General features: G+C 38.9%; 1 protein-coding gene across 4 annotated transcripts in view; it reads right to left on the bottom strand.

Annotated features, from left to right (window-relative positions):
- LanB2 (laminin subunit gamma-1) overlaps positions 1 to 16,234 on the bottom strand; it is a 168,866-nt gene that overhangs the window by 31,424 nt on the left and 121,208 nt on the right. For all 4 annotated transcript variants that reach the window (XM_070099616.1, XM_070099617.1, XM_070099619.1 and 1 more), the window contains 6 exons: positions 15,251 to 15,475; positions 12,992 to 13,177; positions 11,947 to 12,144; positions 11,045 to 11,241; positions 8,866 to 9,081; positions 7,917 to 7,992 (listed from right to left, as the gene is read on the bottom strand). In XM_070099616.1, the coding sequence (XP_069955717.1) occupies positions 7,917 to 7,992; positions 8,866 to 9,081; positions 11,045 to 11,241; positions 11,947 to 12,144; positions 12,992 to 13,177; positions 15,251 to 15,475 (1,098 nt within the window). The remainder of the gene's footprint in view (positions 1 to 7,916; positions 7,993 to 8,865; positions 9,082 to 11,044; positions 11,242 to 11,946; positions 12,145 to 12,991; positions 13,178 to 15,250; positions 15,476 to 16,234) is intronic.

Raw genomic sequence — 16,234 nt, 5'->3', positions numbered from 1 at the left:
AGAGAAAACGTAATTTTTCCCTCAACCCGGCATATAAATATAGCATGTTTATATGCTATGTAACATGTTTCTTATATAATTTTTAAGAAAATATCATAGATCGATTAATGAAAATGTCTATATTGACGTAAAATAAGACATTTAATGTGCCCAAGAGTGATTATTATTATGTACTACATACTCTCCTCACTTAACAACGGAGACAGGGATCTAAGACCCCATCGGTAAATGAATTCATCTCTAAACGAGGAGCATACTATAATGGTAGTGGATCTGTGTCAACCATCTTTGATATTGTTTTAATGTCACCTTTACACCATTTATAACATTTCTGGTATATTTTTAAATATTTATACAGCAGTGTACTGTACGTATATGGTAATAAGCAGAATTGAGGAAATCGGCTCTAAAATACAGTGGTCCCTCGTTTTTCGTAATTAATCCGTTCCTGGAGCCGTTACTATAAACGAAATTTACGATTTACGAATCAATTTTCCCCATAAGAAATAATGTAAATACAATTAATCCGTTCCTGACACCCAGAAGTATTAAAACAAAAAAGTTTTTAACATGAAATATACATGTAGTACATAAACAATACAATGGGAAATGATGAATGAAACATTAACAGCATAACACTTACCTTTATTGGAGATTCTTCTTAGTGTATGGGAGACTGGAGGAGGAGAGTGGATTGTTTATAGTTTGGAAGGGGAATCCCCTTCCATCAACACCTCAGGTACCATTTGCTTTTCTGGGGTTGCTTCTCTTCTCTGTTTCTTAATGCCACTAGGACCACCTTGAGTCACTGGAGTCCTGTCTCACAAAATAACTGTGGAGAGAGCTCGGTTTCTGGCGTCTCTTTAACACTTCCCTAAAATGGCCCAAGACTTTGTCACTGTACATGTTGCCAACCTGGCTTGCAACAACCTTGTTAGGGTGATGTTTCTCCATAAAGCTTTCCATCTTACCCCACATAGTAAAAATCTCTTTAATTTCTGAAGAAGGCACCTTCTTCTATCTCTCTTCCTCCTCCTCTGCAGCAAGATTCTGAGCTGCGATGTGTTGCTCTTCCTGCTGAAGCTCTTGCAGCTCCTCAGTGGTGAGCTCTTCATTGTGGTCTTCCACCAATTCTTCCACATCCTCCAAACTCACATCCAACCCCATGGAACTCCCCAGTGCCACAATTGATTTTACAACAGACATAGGCTCATTAGGGTCAGTCCCAAATCCTTCAAAAGCCCTCTTGTCGACACAATCTGGCCACAATTTTCTCCAGGCAGAGTTCAAAGTGACTCACGAAATCGTAATGACACGATTGCAAACAAACCATACCCCGGCCGGGATTGAACCCGCGGTCAGAGAGTTTTGAGACTCTCTGACAGCGGGTTCAATCCTGGCCGGGGTATGGAGAGTTCAAAGTCCTGGTAGTCACTCCCTCCCAAGCCATACCTATAAGGGTTATGCAGTGGAGGATGCTGAAGTGTTCTCTCCAAAATTCCCTTAGGGTCAAGTGAGTGTCTGTGGTCACAGTCAAGCACCTGTGAAACATTGCTTTTGTGTAGAGTTTTTTAAAGTTTGCAATAACCTGCTGGTCCAAGGGTTGGAGGAGAGGAGTGGTATTCAGGGGCAAGAACTTTACTGTGATGAACCCAAACTCCTCGAAAATTAGGTCATTCAAGTTTGGAGGATGAGCAGGTGCATTGTCCATTACTAGCACGCACTTGAGATCCAATTTCTTTTCCAGGAGATACTCCTTCACACTAGGGCCAAACACTTCATTGAACCACTCGACGAAAATTTCCCTCGTGACCCATGCCTTACTATTAGATTTCCAAAACACACACAATTTACTCTTCATAACATTGTTTTTCCTGAACACTCTGGGATTTTCAGAATGGTACACTAGTAATGGCTTCACTTTGAAATCCCCACTAGCATTAGCGCAGAACAATAGCGTCAGCCTGTCTTTCATAGGCTTATGTCCTGGCATTACCTTTTCCTCTTGTGTAATGAAGGTCCTCTTTGGCATTTTCTTCCAAAAGAGGCCTGTTTCATCACAACTGAAAACTTGTTCAGGTTTCAGTCCTTCACTGTTTATGTACTCCTGGAATTCATGCACATATTTTTCAGCCGCCTTGTGGTCTGAACTGGCAGCCTCACCATGCCTTACCACACTGTGTATGCCAGTACGGTTCTTAAATCTCTCAAACCAGCCTTTGCTGGCCTTAAATTCACTCACTTCACCACTATTTGCAGGCAATTTCTTTACCAAATCTTCATGCAACTGTCTAGCCTTTTCACAAATAAACGAAGTCATAAGAGTATCTCCTGCTAATTGTTTCTCATTTATCCACACCAATAATAACTTCTCAACCTCTTCCAGTACTGGTGATCTCATTTTTGTCAGCATAGTTACTCCCTTTGCAACAACAGCATCCTTTATTTCATTTTTCTTGGCCACTATGGAACATAAGGTTGTGTAGGGTTTCTTATACATCCTGGACAGTTTGGCCACACTTGTACCACTTTCATATTGTTCAATGATGGTTTTCTTAAATTCAATTGTATTTCTCACCTTCTTTACCACAGGCTTGGCACTAGGAGCTTTCTTTGGAGCCATGGTAGCTTATTTAGTACTTGCAAGCACTAAAATAAATGGAATATTATGAAATATTTCGCTGGAGCACGCGAGGGGACCTTCGCTCACTGGTAAACAATGCCAGACTGGCTGCCGCCCTGGCCCACGCCGTGCGTACACGTCCCGGACGAACTACGACTCACGAGTCAACCTATGAAAAGCGAGTCCATGTTTATACGAAAATATCCCTATGATTGGCAAATTTTACGATTGCCGGGAACTACAAAAAGCGGGGGACCACTGTACATTATTTCAGTATAAATACTGGTCAGAGAGCCCGTCGTAAGTCCAAGGCGTCGGTAAATGAGTACATCGCTAAGTAAGGAGAGGCTGTATTAGTATTACTACTATGGCATTAAGACTAGAGGGACACTCTTAGTGATTTTAATGTGTACCTGTAAGCCAGCACAGTGTGTAAGTATATTTAGGTACAGGTACACAAGTATTATTATCATAACACATATAAAATACCTAGGTATTAGGTTGGTAGACAGCAACCACCCAGGGACGTACTACCATCCTGCCAAGTGAGTGTAAAACGCAAGCCTGTATTTGTTTTACATGATGGTAGGATTGCTGGTGTCTTTTTTCTGTCTCATAAACATGCAAGATTTCAGGTACGTCTTGCTACTTCTACTTACACTTAGGTCACACTACACATACATGTATACAAGCATATATATACATACCCCTCTGGGTTTTCTTCTATTTTCTTTCTAGTTCTTTTTTTTTTTTTCAACAAGTTGGCCGTCTCCCACCGAGGCAGGGTGACCCAAAAAAGAAAGAATATCTCCAAAATACTTTCTTCATCATTCAACACTTTCACCACACTCACACATTATCACTGCTTTTGCAGAGGTGCTCAGAATACAACAGTTTAGAAGCATATACGTATAAAGATACACAACATATCCCTCCAAACTGCCAATATCCCAAACCCCTCCTTTAAAGTGCAGGCATTGTACTTCCCATTTCCAGGACTCAAGTCCGACTATATGAAAATAACCGGTTTCCCTGAATCCCTTCACTAAATATTACCCTGCTCACATTCCAACAGATCGTCAGGTCCCAAGTATCATTCGTCTCCATTCACTCCTATCTAACACGCTCGTGCACGCTTGCTGGAAGTCCAAGCCCCTCCCCCACAAAACCTCCTTTACCCCCTCTTTCCAACCCTTTCGAGGACGAACCCTACCCCTCCTTCCTTCCCCTATAGATTTATATGCTTTCCATGTCATTCTACTTTCATCCATTCTCTCTAAATGACCAAACCACCTCAACAACCCCTCTTCTGCCCTCTGACTAATACTTTTATTACTCCACACCTTCTCCTAATTTCCACACTCCGAATTTTCTGCATAATATTTACACCACACATTGCCCTTAGACAGGACATCTCCACTGCCTCCAACCGTCTCCTCGCTGCTGCATTTACAACCCAAGCTTCACATCCATATAAGAGTGTTGGTACTACTATACTTTCATACATTCCCTTCTTTGCCTCCATAGATAACGTTTTTTGACTCCACATATACCTCAATGCACCACTCACCTTTTTTCCCTCATGAATTCTATGATTAACCTCATCCTTCATAAATCCATCCGCCGACACGTCAACTCCCAAGTATCTGAAAACATTCACTTCTTCCATACTCCTCCTCCCCAATTTGATATCCAATTTTTCTTTATCTAAATCATTTGACACCCTCATCACCTTACTCTTTTCTATGTTCACTTTCAACTTTCTACCTTTACACACATTCTCAAACTCATCCACTAACCTTTGCAATTTTTCTTTAGAATCTCCCATAATCACAGTATCATCAGCAAAAAGTATTTTTATTATTATTATTTTATTATCACACTGGCCGATTCCCACCAAGGCAGGGTTGCCCGAAAAAGAACAACTTTCACCATCATTCACTCCATCACTGTCTTGCCAGAAGGGTGCTTTACACTACAGTTTTTAAACTGCAACATTAACACCCCTCCTTCAGAGTGCAGGCACTGTACTTCCCATCTCCAGGACTCAAGTCCGGCCTGCCGGTTTCCCTGAATCCCTTCATAAATGTTACTTTGCGCAAAAAGTAACTGTGTCAATTCCCATTTTGAATTTGATTCCCCATAATTTAATCCCACCCCTCTCCCGAACACCCTAGCATTTACTTCTTTTACAACCCCATCTATAAATATATTAAACAACCATGGTGACATTACACATCCCTGTCTAAGACCTACTTTTACCGGGAAGTAATCTCCCTCTCTTCTACACGCCCTAACCTGAGCCTCACTATCCTCATAAAAGCTCTTTACAGCATATAGTAACTTACCACCTATTCCATATACTTGCAACATCTGCCACATTGCTCCTCTATCCACTCTATCATATGCCTTTTCTAAATCCATAAATGCAATAAAAACTTCCCTACCTTTATCTAAATACTGTTCACATATATGCTTCAATGTGAACACTTGATCTACACATCCCCTACCCACTCTAAAGCCTCCCTGCTCATCCTCAATCCTACATTCCGTCTTACCTCTAATTCTTTCAATTATAACCCTACCGTATACTTTTCCTGGTATACTCAGTAAACTTATTCCTCTATAATTTTTACAATCTCTTTTGTTCCCTTTCCCTTTATATAAAGGGACTATACATGCTCTCTGCCAATCCCTAGGTACCTTCCCCTCTTTCATACATTTATTAAACAAAAGTACCAACCAATCCAACACTATATCCCCCCCTGCTTTTAACATTTCTGTCATGATCCCATCAGTTCCAGCTGCTTTACCCCCTTTCATTCTACGTAATGCCTCACGTACCTCCACCACACTTACATTCTGCTCTTCTTCACTCCTAAAAGATGGTATACCTCCCTGGCCAGTGCATGAAATTACCGCCTCCCTTTCTTCCTCAACATTTAAAAGTTCCTCAAAATATTCTCGCCATCTACCTAATACCTCCCTCTCCCCATCTACTAACTCCCCTACTCTGTTTTTAACTGACAAATCCATACTTTCCCTAGGCTTTCTTAACTTGTTTAACTCACTCCAAAATTTTTTCTTATTTTCATTAAAATTTCTTGACAGTCCCTCTCCCACTCTATCATCTACTCTCCTTTTGCATTCTCTCACCACTCTCTTCACCTTTCTTTTACTCTCCATATACTCTGCTCTTCTTATAACACTTCTGCTTTGTAAAAACCTCTCATAAGCTACCTTTTTCTCTTTTATCACACCCTTTACTTCATCATTCCACCAATCACTCCTCTTTTTCCTGCCCCCACCCTCCTATAACCACAAACTTCTGCCCCACATTCTAATACTCCATTTTTAAAACTATTCCAACCCTCTTCAACCCCCCCACTACTCATCTTTGCACTAGCCCACCTTTCTGCCAATAGTCGCTTATATCTCGCCCGAACTTCCTCCTCCCTTAGTTTATACACTTTCACCTCTCTCTTACTTGTTGTTGCCACCTTCCTCTTTTCCCATCTACCTCTTACTCTAACTGTAGCTACAACTAAATAATGATCCGATATATCAGTTGCCCCTCTATAAACATGTACATCCTGGAGCCTACCCATCAACCTTTTATCCACCAATACATAATCTAACAAACTACTTTCATTACGTGCTACATCATACCTTGTTCTTGTTCTTGTTTATTTCCTCTTATCTCCATGGGGAAGTGGAACAGAATTCTTCCTCCATAAGCCATGTGTGTTGTAAGAGACGACGAAAATGCCGGGAGCAAGGAGCTAGTAACCCCTTCTCCTGTATATATTACTAAATGTAAAAGGAGAAACTTTCGTTTTTCCTTCTGGGCCACCCCGCCTCGGTGGGATACGGCCGGTGTGTTGAAAGAAGAAGAACATATAAAATATGCTATAACTTTAAAAAACTTGAAATTTTGGAAAGTTTCCAGACATAATAGAGAGAGGTGCTCATGGAGAAAGTAAACAAACTGGGTGGCGCCGCCATATTAAAAAGACAGGTTGCCGTATAGCGAGTTTTGGTCATAATTTGAAATCGCTGTATTAGCGGAACACCATAAGGCAAAATGCCATAAAGTGGGGCCCTACTGTACATATAAAAGCAGGGGTACAATAACTACACAAGAGAAAGCTTACTAAACAGAGAGGTGTTTAAGGTTTCTCAACACCCTTAATTAATATAAAAAAAAATTACCATCAGATAACAATCTGTCTTTAAGAGAGAGCTTACGGGTTCTTAATGTCAGTTCCTGTTGAGCCGAGCTATGGTGTGTACAACAAAGTACAGTGGACCCCCGCATAGCGAACTTAATCCGTGCAAGAGGGCTGGTCGTTATGCGAAATGTTCGCTATGCGAATTAATTTTCCCCATAAGAAATAATGGAAATAAAATTAATCCGTGCAAGACACCCAAAAGTATGAAAAAAAAATTTTTTTACCACAAAAAAATGTTAATTTTAGTACACACAAACTGAAAAAGGCATGCACAATTACATGACACTTACTTTTATTGAAGATCTGGTGATGATTGATGGGATGGGAGGAGGGGAGAGAGAGTGTTAGTGTTTAGAAGGGGAATCCCCTTCCATTAACACTTGAGGAGGCAAGTCCTTTTCCGGGGTTACTTCCCTTCTTCTTTTAATGCCACTAGGACCAGCTTGAGAGTCACTGGACTTCTTTCTGTCCATAGAGCTCTGTACCTCCCGTTCCTTTACGATTTGTCTAAAATGGGCCATAACATTGTCATTGAAATAGTCACCAGCACGCCTTGCAACAGCTGTGTCAGGGTGATTTTCATCCATAAAGGTTTGCAGTTCAACCCACTGTGCACACATTTCCTTAATTTTTGAAGTAGGCACAATGGATTCCACAACTGGCATAGGCTTCTCAGGGTTAGCCCCAAACCCTTCAAAATCTTTCTTAATTTCCATACTAATTCTCACCCTTTTTACCACAGGGTTGGCACTAGAAGCTTTCTTGGGGCCCATGGTCACTTATTTTCAACAAACAGAACCGAAAACACTGTAATAATACGAAATATTCCGAGTGTATGCTTGAATGTTACCGCGGAGGCTAGCTGGTAAACAATGGGACAGGCGGCACATGTGAGGCTGGCCGAGGCCGCACATTGGACGCGTCTCGGACGAAGTTCGCTGAGCGGGTTTTTGTCTACTATGCGGGGCAAAATTTTAGCGATCAAAGCGTTCGCTATGCGGAATGTTCGCTATGCAAGGCGTTCGCTATGCGGGGGTCCACTGTATTTCCAAGTCACTTACCTACACATCCTGCTTGTTTGTCGTAGGTGTTCTCCTCACAGCGGTCACATCTGCGACCGTCAACATTTTCTCGGCACTAAAATAAATAATTAAACATGAACCTCTGTTTCATTATATGAGAAATAAATGATAAATCCCATGGAATGCTAACAACTAATTTTGTTTTAAAAAATAGTGCATCATAAATACCTAAATGCATTTCATAATTAGTGACTTCCTTTTGTATCAAATCATATATACTAACTTTAACTTCTTTGTATGGCTCATGGGAAATAAAATAAACTTTAATTAAAAAATTTATTTTACCTACATTATCAGGTATGCAATTTTAAGAGCACAAAGAGGCTGCCCTGATGCTAGTAAGGGCTCCTGATCCAAAGAATCAAGTATACCCTCCTGTTATTAGGATCAAACCTGATTACCTTGAATTCCCCAGATGTATGAACCTTCTAGATCCAACAGCACCTCATGAATGTAATAAAATCATTAATAATATTTTTTTTTTTCAAATTATTGTCCAATATGAACATTTTCACTAACATTATAACACCAAAATAAGAACAAGTCTTATTAAACATTTATTTTTTCACAAGAGCTTAACAAATGTTTATGGTTCTTCCCATCAGATCCTATCAAATGTTGATCATTTGGCTGAATTAGTCACATCCTGATTGAACATTTTGTTATATTAACACTTTTTACTTAAAATAAAAGTGTCAATTACAGGTTTTCCTCAACATTCACGAGGGTTAGGGGATCAAGAACCTCGCGTATGTTGAAAAATCGAGTACTGATAGTACCCTTCTCTTCAAACAATAACAGGAAAATATTCACAATCCATAATAATATATCAAACAGTATGATAACATAATGTAACAAACTGTGAGCTAATATCCTATAAAATCTCAAAATGAGACTTATAATGCCAAAAAAATTTTAATATACCTACCGGACACTGGCCAGTAGCATCACACTGAAGAGAAACTGAGCCAATGGGGTCACACTCACAGGCTTGGCAGCCATTACGAGAAAAGCCGTAGTGATTGGGCTCACACATGTCACACTTGCGCCCTGTTACACCTACTTGACAAAAGCATTGACCGGACTGTAAATCACAAGTGCCATTTAGTGCCCCTGTTGAGTCACAACCACATGGTTCGCAACCCTGAAACAGAAATGCATCTTCAGCCAGTGACCAACTTTTAACATGGTACAAATGAATTTGATTCAGTTATTTAAACATGAGCAAAATAGGGCAGTACGGTGGTAGACAGTAACTACCCAGGGAGTTACTGTCATCCTGTCATGGGAGTGTGAAAAAGAAATGTGGCAGGTGTATGAGAAGACTTCTGGTTGTTCATGTCAAATCTTTATTAGAATCCCCCGACAGGTGAAGCCTATAATGATTGAACATAATAATGGTATACAATGCCAACAAGTTGATAAGTAAGACACATGTGCAACAATTAGGTATCTTCATTTTGAAATGTTTTGCCTGAGCAGTAGGCTTCTTCAGTCGAATAAAGAAGAAGCAGCAGAAGTAGTAGAGACATAATCAGCCCATCACCCTTGAAGACAGTTTTGAGGTGGTCAGTCCTTCAGCCTAGAAAAAGAGTTCTGCTCCATAGTCTGGAATAATGTGAAGCAACAGCAACAGATTTGCTACACTGCCTCTGAGTCAATGATAACCCTCTTACTTGTACTACTGGCCCCTGCCTTTTCTGCCATCAAGATTTTCTCCACCTTAACAGTGTATGTCCCCATTTTGTTGATACTGCTTCATACTGTTTCAGACTATGGAGCTGAACTCTTCTTCAGGCACTGAGGGACTGACCAACTCAAAACTATGACTTAAGAGGGTGATGGACTGATTACATCTCTATTACTTCTGCTGCCTACTCTATATTTAACTGAAGAAGCCTACTGTGTAGGAGAAGTGTTTCGATATAAAGATACGTAACTGTTGCACATGTGTCTTACTTATCATTGCCTACAGTGCTTGTTGGAATTTTTTACCCTCAAAGGTTTTTACTTATTGCTATGGAATGCCTGGTCCATTTGGATTTCAATGGTGATAATCTATAACAAAGGGAAGGCTAATATTACTACTGAAAAGGGAAGGTGCCCTTTTCTCATTTTATGAAGCCATTCCTGATTTTGGTTTCTGAGCAAAACTTTGAGAAAACTGATTGGCTTCAAAATTTCAACAGTGGTGTATCCTCCTTCAAAGGAGGTTCACAATGTCACTGCCAATTTTCTTTTAAAATGGTGTGGTAGTTTTTATTGAAATAACTTTAGTGTGCCTCAACTGAACTGCTTGAATCTTTAATGGCTGAAGCATCTTATGACAATGCACCCTTAAAGTTTAGGTTACATAAGTGAAAATTTGCCAATTTACTCAAATGTTAAAAAACTTGGAACATTGTATACTGTGTGATAAATGGTGAATGCCTTGTTTGATCACCTTCAAATTTTCAGCAATAGTAAATTTTCCTAAAAAGAAAGTTCATACTGTTATTGGGTTGTTTAATTTTTATTAAACAAACTGCTGGTGCATCTTAAAAAGAAAATTTTGGACTGATTTTGGGCCGAATAGGTGCCAGTTTTACTGAAGAAACGGGGTATTTTATATTAAGGGTGTACATGCGATAAGTTTCAAACTTTCAACACTTGCTTTATGTCAGCATTAATGATTGTACTGAGATACCATCAACTACGATGAAAACTAATTTTTAACACAACAGCCATCTCGCACTGAGGCACAGTGACCCCCAAAAAAAGAAGAGACTTTTTTTTAACTCAGTAATTTATACAGGAGAAGGGTTTACTAGCTCCTTGCTCCTGGCATTGTAGTTGCCTCTTATGACATGCATGGCTTACAAAGGAAGGATTCTTCTCCACTTCCCCATGGAGATGAAAAGAAATAAGAACCAGATTTATGAAGAATATAGAAGAAAACTCAGATGGGTGTGCATACATGGACATGCAAGAAAACTAAAAATAAGTAAAAAATATGTTATATAGCAAATTAATGAGTTGCAAGCAACAAATTTAGTAAAAAGAGCTTATAGTCTGAATTCACTAAAGAAATAAACAAATGTCATATAAATGAAAGCTGGTGAGCTTACCACTCCACTTGTAATATTCCAGAACCCTGCCTCACAGTCATTACACTTGAGACCCGTCACATGGGGCTTACACTGGCATTGTCCGGTAACCTGATCACACACAGGTGGCCCATAACGCTCAGCTACAGTGCCATACGAGTTACAGTGACATGGACGACAATCACCCTTTGGTAAAGCCAAGGCATCACCATAAAATCCTAAAAATATAAAAAGGAATTAGAGTACATAAAATTACTCATAAAAGTTATAAAAAATCTTGTATATCATGTGTGTTACCTGTTTTCCATGCTGTTTCTCAGATATGCAAACCTCTGTAGGTTAATTATTTACTCGGTGCCCATACACGAGATGTGTAGCAGAAGAGAATAAGTGCCATCATGGCGCCAAAATCTAGGTTAGTGAACAAATTGATTCCTTAACATTTCATTTGTGGAAATGTGTAGAGATTCTATTATGCATCTTTAAGTTAAACTCTGAGTCCCATAATAAAATATGGTAATTTAACCCTTAAGCTGTCCAAACATAGACCTACATTCACATGCGTAGCTCTCCGAACGTAGATCTATTTTTTTTTGAATGCTTTCAAATGTAAAAAAAACGTAGATCTACGTTTGGAGTGCTATGCACATGAACGTAGATCTACGTTTGGACAGTTTAAGGGTTAAGCTTCACAGCTTCAGTCTCTCCCATGCCAGCATATTTCTTTACATATCACTGCCTTACAAAGAACTACTTTACAGAGCACTGCTTTATAGATCACTGCTTTATAGATCACTGCTTTACAGAGCATTGCCTTACAGAACACTGTCTTACAAAACACTACCTAAGGTACCAATTGTCAAGAAGATAAGCTTCACTCTATACCAGGGCTTAACTTTCATAAAACCATCCTCAGCGCTCACCTGGCAGGCACTGGTCACAATAGAAGCCTCCAGTATTGTAGATGCATTTCAAACATTCTCCAGTTGTGCGGTTGCAGTTTGCTACAGCATTGGGATCAATGTTACCATTGCAGTCACATGCTTCACAGGGACGAGGAGGTCCATGACGACCCTTAGGGTCTCCGAAGAAACTATCCGTGCACAGTTCACAGCGAGGCCCTGGAAATCGTATGTTCACATGCTATGAATTAATTATTTTGGATAAACTTAAAAAAATTAGTATTCTAGGGTGAATTTCAGAATGGAATTAAGTCTATTATTACAGTTGTCTTGTAATGATAATTACTTTTGCTAATTCACTGTACTACTGGAACATATAATGGAAATATGTATTGTCAGTCACTGTGGTAGCAACTGTTTATGCAGCTGTAATGTTCCCACTGCAACAGAGGATAACTCTATCTGTATGTAACAAGAGTATGAAATCTATACATCTTTAATATATAACAGAAAGATTGAGAAAATCTCCAAGATTAATTTAGGACCCAAGTTGGGAACTGACCTGAAAATATTAACCTGACAATACTTGAGGCTTAAAAAACAGAGGTGCTATGATTACAACATACAAAATATTCAAAGGAAGTGGCAAGATGGGATGGAAATAAACTGAATGGAAGGAGTGAGAACAAAACAACAACACAGATGGGAACTGACAATCCACTGAGGGAAAGACAGATAAGAAGGCCCAAGAGCTGGAGTTGAAGTAGAGAAAAAAAAACAATAAATATAGAGGTTCTGTCTTCTGTATCCATGACTAATAAAATGTATTATCAGTATTCCGACGTGAATATATTTAATTTATTATCGAGGTTTGAGAAAATGAGAGGACAATGGGGTTTGTAATAAATATCTTGATTTGTGAAAAAAATTTAATGAAACTCTTCTTAAATGGCAAGATTATGAATATCACAATAATGGCTTTCATCAAATGAAGTTAATTTAATTTATATTAACTATCTGCTAACAATATAATATTTAAATATATACAATACCAGTAAAAACTTACCTGCATATCCGGTAGGACATTCAAGGCAAACAACAGTGTCATCAGGAAGCTGGATACATGCACCACCACTAGGACAAGGACATGACTGGCAATCACTCTGTGAGCCTCGCAGAGCATTGCCATAGTAACCTTTAGCACAGCGCTCACACTGGTCACCAGCTGTGTTGTGCTGACAGATGCAACGACCTGGCAGTGGTAAAAGCACAAATCCATCCATTTCGCCCTTTTGATGAAGTAAAATGAATACCATACAAAATAAATATGAACTTTTTAAATAGTTATTTCAAAGTTCTTTTAATATTTAAATATTATACCCTCTCAAAATGTATGTAATAAAGTAGAACATGTCTTATTGGAAAATACTCTATTAATGTTTCTGAGTTATTAATGTAACAAAGTAGTGGTCTGTTGTGAGGCATAGCTCAGTCAACTGATTAATGCTAGAGAAACATTTATTCATAACACCAAACTGATATTCAAAATACTGGATTGCTTTTGAGGGTAAACATTTAATTAAAGAGTAAACAGAGCTCGAGGCCCGTAGCATGTGCTACTAGAATAAACCAGCAATGATCAGAAAGAAAGGTGGTTGTTATTAGCAGCAACACGGTTTTGGTGTAAATATGGCTTTAAGTATTTTGTAATTACTGACACTGTGCAGTGTGGAATCTACATAAAAGCAAATTCATAATTTCATGTGAAGGCTGCATCCATTACCTAGAAGGGCCACATGCAGCCCTTGGGCCACAGGTTGGGGACCCCTGGTTTACACCATCTTGGGTAATCATGAGCCAACTGCAGAAAGTGCTGGTCATGCAAATCCTACACTACACAAATAACTTGCACATAGCAGAACTTATAACATTTCGGTCTGACTTGGACCATTTACAAGTCAGATCAAAATGTTGTTACAAGTTGATCCTATCTACTTGCATACAACAGCATATTCTTCTATTCATTGGTACAAGGAACACAGCAATCTATTCAGCGAAGGTCCTACTGCTTGAGAAAATACCGCACATTAATACATGTATTTGATTACGTAAACTTACATAAATATATATATTAAAGATCTTTTATGGTCCTGCTCAGAAATCCTTGTGACTCTAATCCTAATTGTGACCTGAGGTTGAAAACCACTGCTATAATCCAAGGTCACTGTATCAGCACTAAAAAAGGGCAAAACAAAAACTTAGCTAACTTATTTTTCACTTCTGAATTTACACACTAATGCCACTCAGTATACTATAGTTCATCAAAATTTACACTGATGTTTTATAAGCTATTACTTGCATTCTATTTTGTCCATTATATTTTTTATGGATTCTTGCTTCTCTCCTTCAACTTTCTTACCTATATATGCCTGTTCTATTTTTTAGTTCAAGTGGCAACTGCTACATTTTATAAAAGCCAATCAAGCAAGATACTCTGTTACATTTTATACATGCCAGTCAAGCACAGTGCTCTGCTACATTTTATAATAATAGCCAGTCAAGCACGGACCATGGTTCGAGTCTGCCATCCAGCCTTCCATTTATTCACTGACAGTCCATATGAAAGAGACTTTACATATACATAGAAGCAACAGGTCATTAGAAATAGTGATAAATGTAACAACACGATTGCAAACAAATCATGGAACAGGTTTCAGGACTTGCTTGCCATGGGTTGAAGCCCCACCCATTCTATTATTTGATTAAATAGTGATAATAAGATTTTTCCTAGGTAGTAGGTTGGTAGACAGCAACCACCCAGGGAGGTATTACCGTCCTGCCAAGTGATTGTAAAACGAAAGCCTGTAACTGTTTTACATGATGGTAGGATTGCTGGTGTCCATTTTTCTGTCTCATAAACATGCAAGGTTTCAGGTATGTCTTGCTACTTCTACTTACACTTAGGTCACACTACACATACATGTACAAGCATATATATACACACCCCTCTGGGTTTTCTTCTATTTTCTTACTAGCTCTTGTTCTTGTTTATTTCCTCTTACCTCCACGGGGAAGTGGAACAGAATTCTTCCTCCGTAAGCTATGCGTGTTGTAAGAGGTGACTAAAATGCCAGGAGCAAAGGGCTAGTAACCCCTTCTGTATAAATTACTAAATTTAAAAAGAGAAACTTTCATTTTTCTTTTTGGGCCACCCTGCCTTGGTGGGATACGGCCGGTTTGTTAGAAAAAGAAGAAGAAGAAGAAGAAGAAGAAGAAGAAGAAGAAGAAGAAGAAGAAGATTTTTAGCATTTTTAAATGTACTTACCAGTCTCAGAATCACAAATGTCTGCATGATTGTTACAGTCACAAGGAATACAGGAGGCAAAGGGTCCTCCACTAGCAGGCTTGTGTCTGTACCCTGGAGCACAGGACTCGCAGTACTGGCCTACGTAACCTTCTGGACAGGTACACATCTCTATCCAACTTGCCATGACACCAAATACACCACGTCGAGCAGTGTCTAGCTTGATATCATCAAGAAAGCCTCGCCCTGAAATATATAATCCAAGCATTAATTATTCTATCTATAAAATATAATGGATTTTTATTATTTAAAATATTAATTCAAACCATTTACTGTACTTATATATACCACCTTTACCATATTCATGTCTTATCTATGCAATATATTATGTCAGTATCCAGCCACAGTGGCACTGACTTCCCTGGAACACCTTCTAGGTAGCACACTGGCAAGCACTGATATTGCTACAGGCATTTATGGTCCTACAAACTACAGCTCACAGGTTCATTCACACTATACTTTCACTTCATTCACTGCTATCTACTTCCAATGCTGTATTTATTTCATTCATTTACAGTCACCTCTACAAATTTGTGGGATTACAACTGTGGATAAACTACAAATACAAACCTGTGTCTTCATAACACATTATATTGGGTTTATTTTTGTGTTTCAGAGACCACATCACTAATGTATCACTCTAATATAGTTAATATTGACACTGATAAAAATAACAAGCAAAAAAAAAAAAAAGCAGATTTAAGGGTTGGAAAGCTCATTGGTAAAAACATTAGATAACTGATCAAGCCTCCACCATGTCTTGTGCTGAATGACCCACATGGGTTTAGCACTTAGCATGGCATAAACCTTGGTAATAAATACCGACAAGTTGGTTTAGAAAGACACGTAAGCAAACACTATGACATATTTATTAGAAAACGTTTCGGTCCTGGTTAGAAGTGATCAAGGTCCCAGGACCGAAACGTTTTCTAATAAATATGTCAT

Source organism: Cherax quadricarinatus, chromosome 68 (genome assembly GCF_038502225.1).
Source record: "Cherax quadricarinatus isolate ZL_2023a chromosome 68, ASM3850222v1, whole genome shotgun sequence".
Classification (NCBI taxonomy): domain Eukaryota; kingdom Metazoa; phylum Arthropoda; class Malacostraca; order Decapoda; family Parastacidae; genus Cherax; species Cherax quadricarinatus.
The sequence above is the reverse complement of the archived record's forward strand: the minus strand, read 5'-3'. Positions and strand labels throughout refer to the sequence as shown.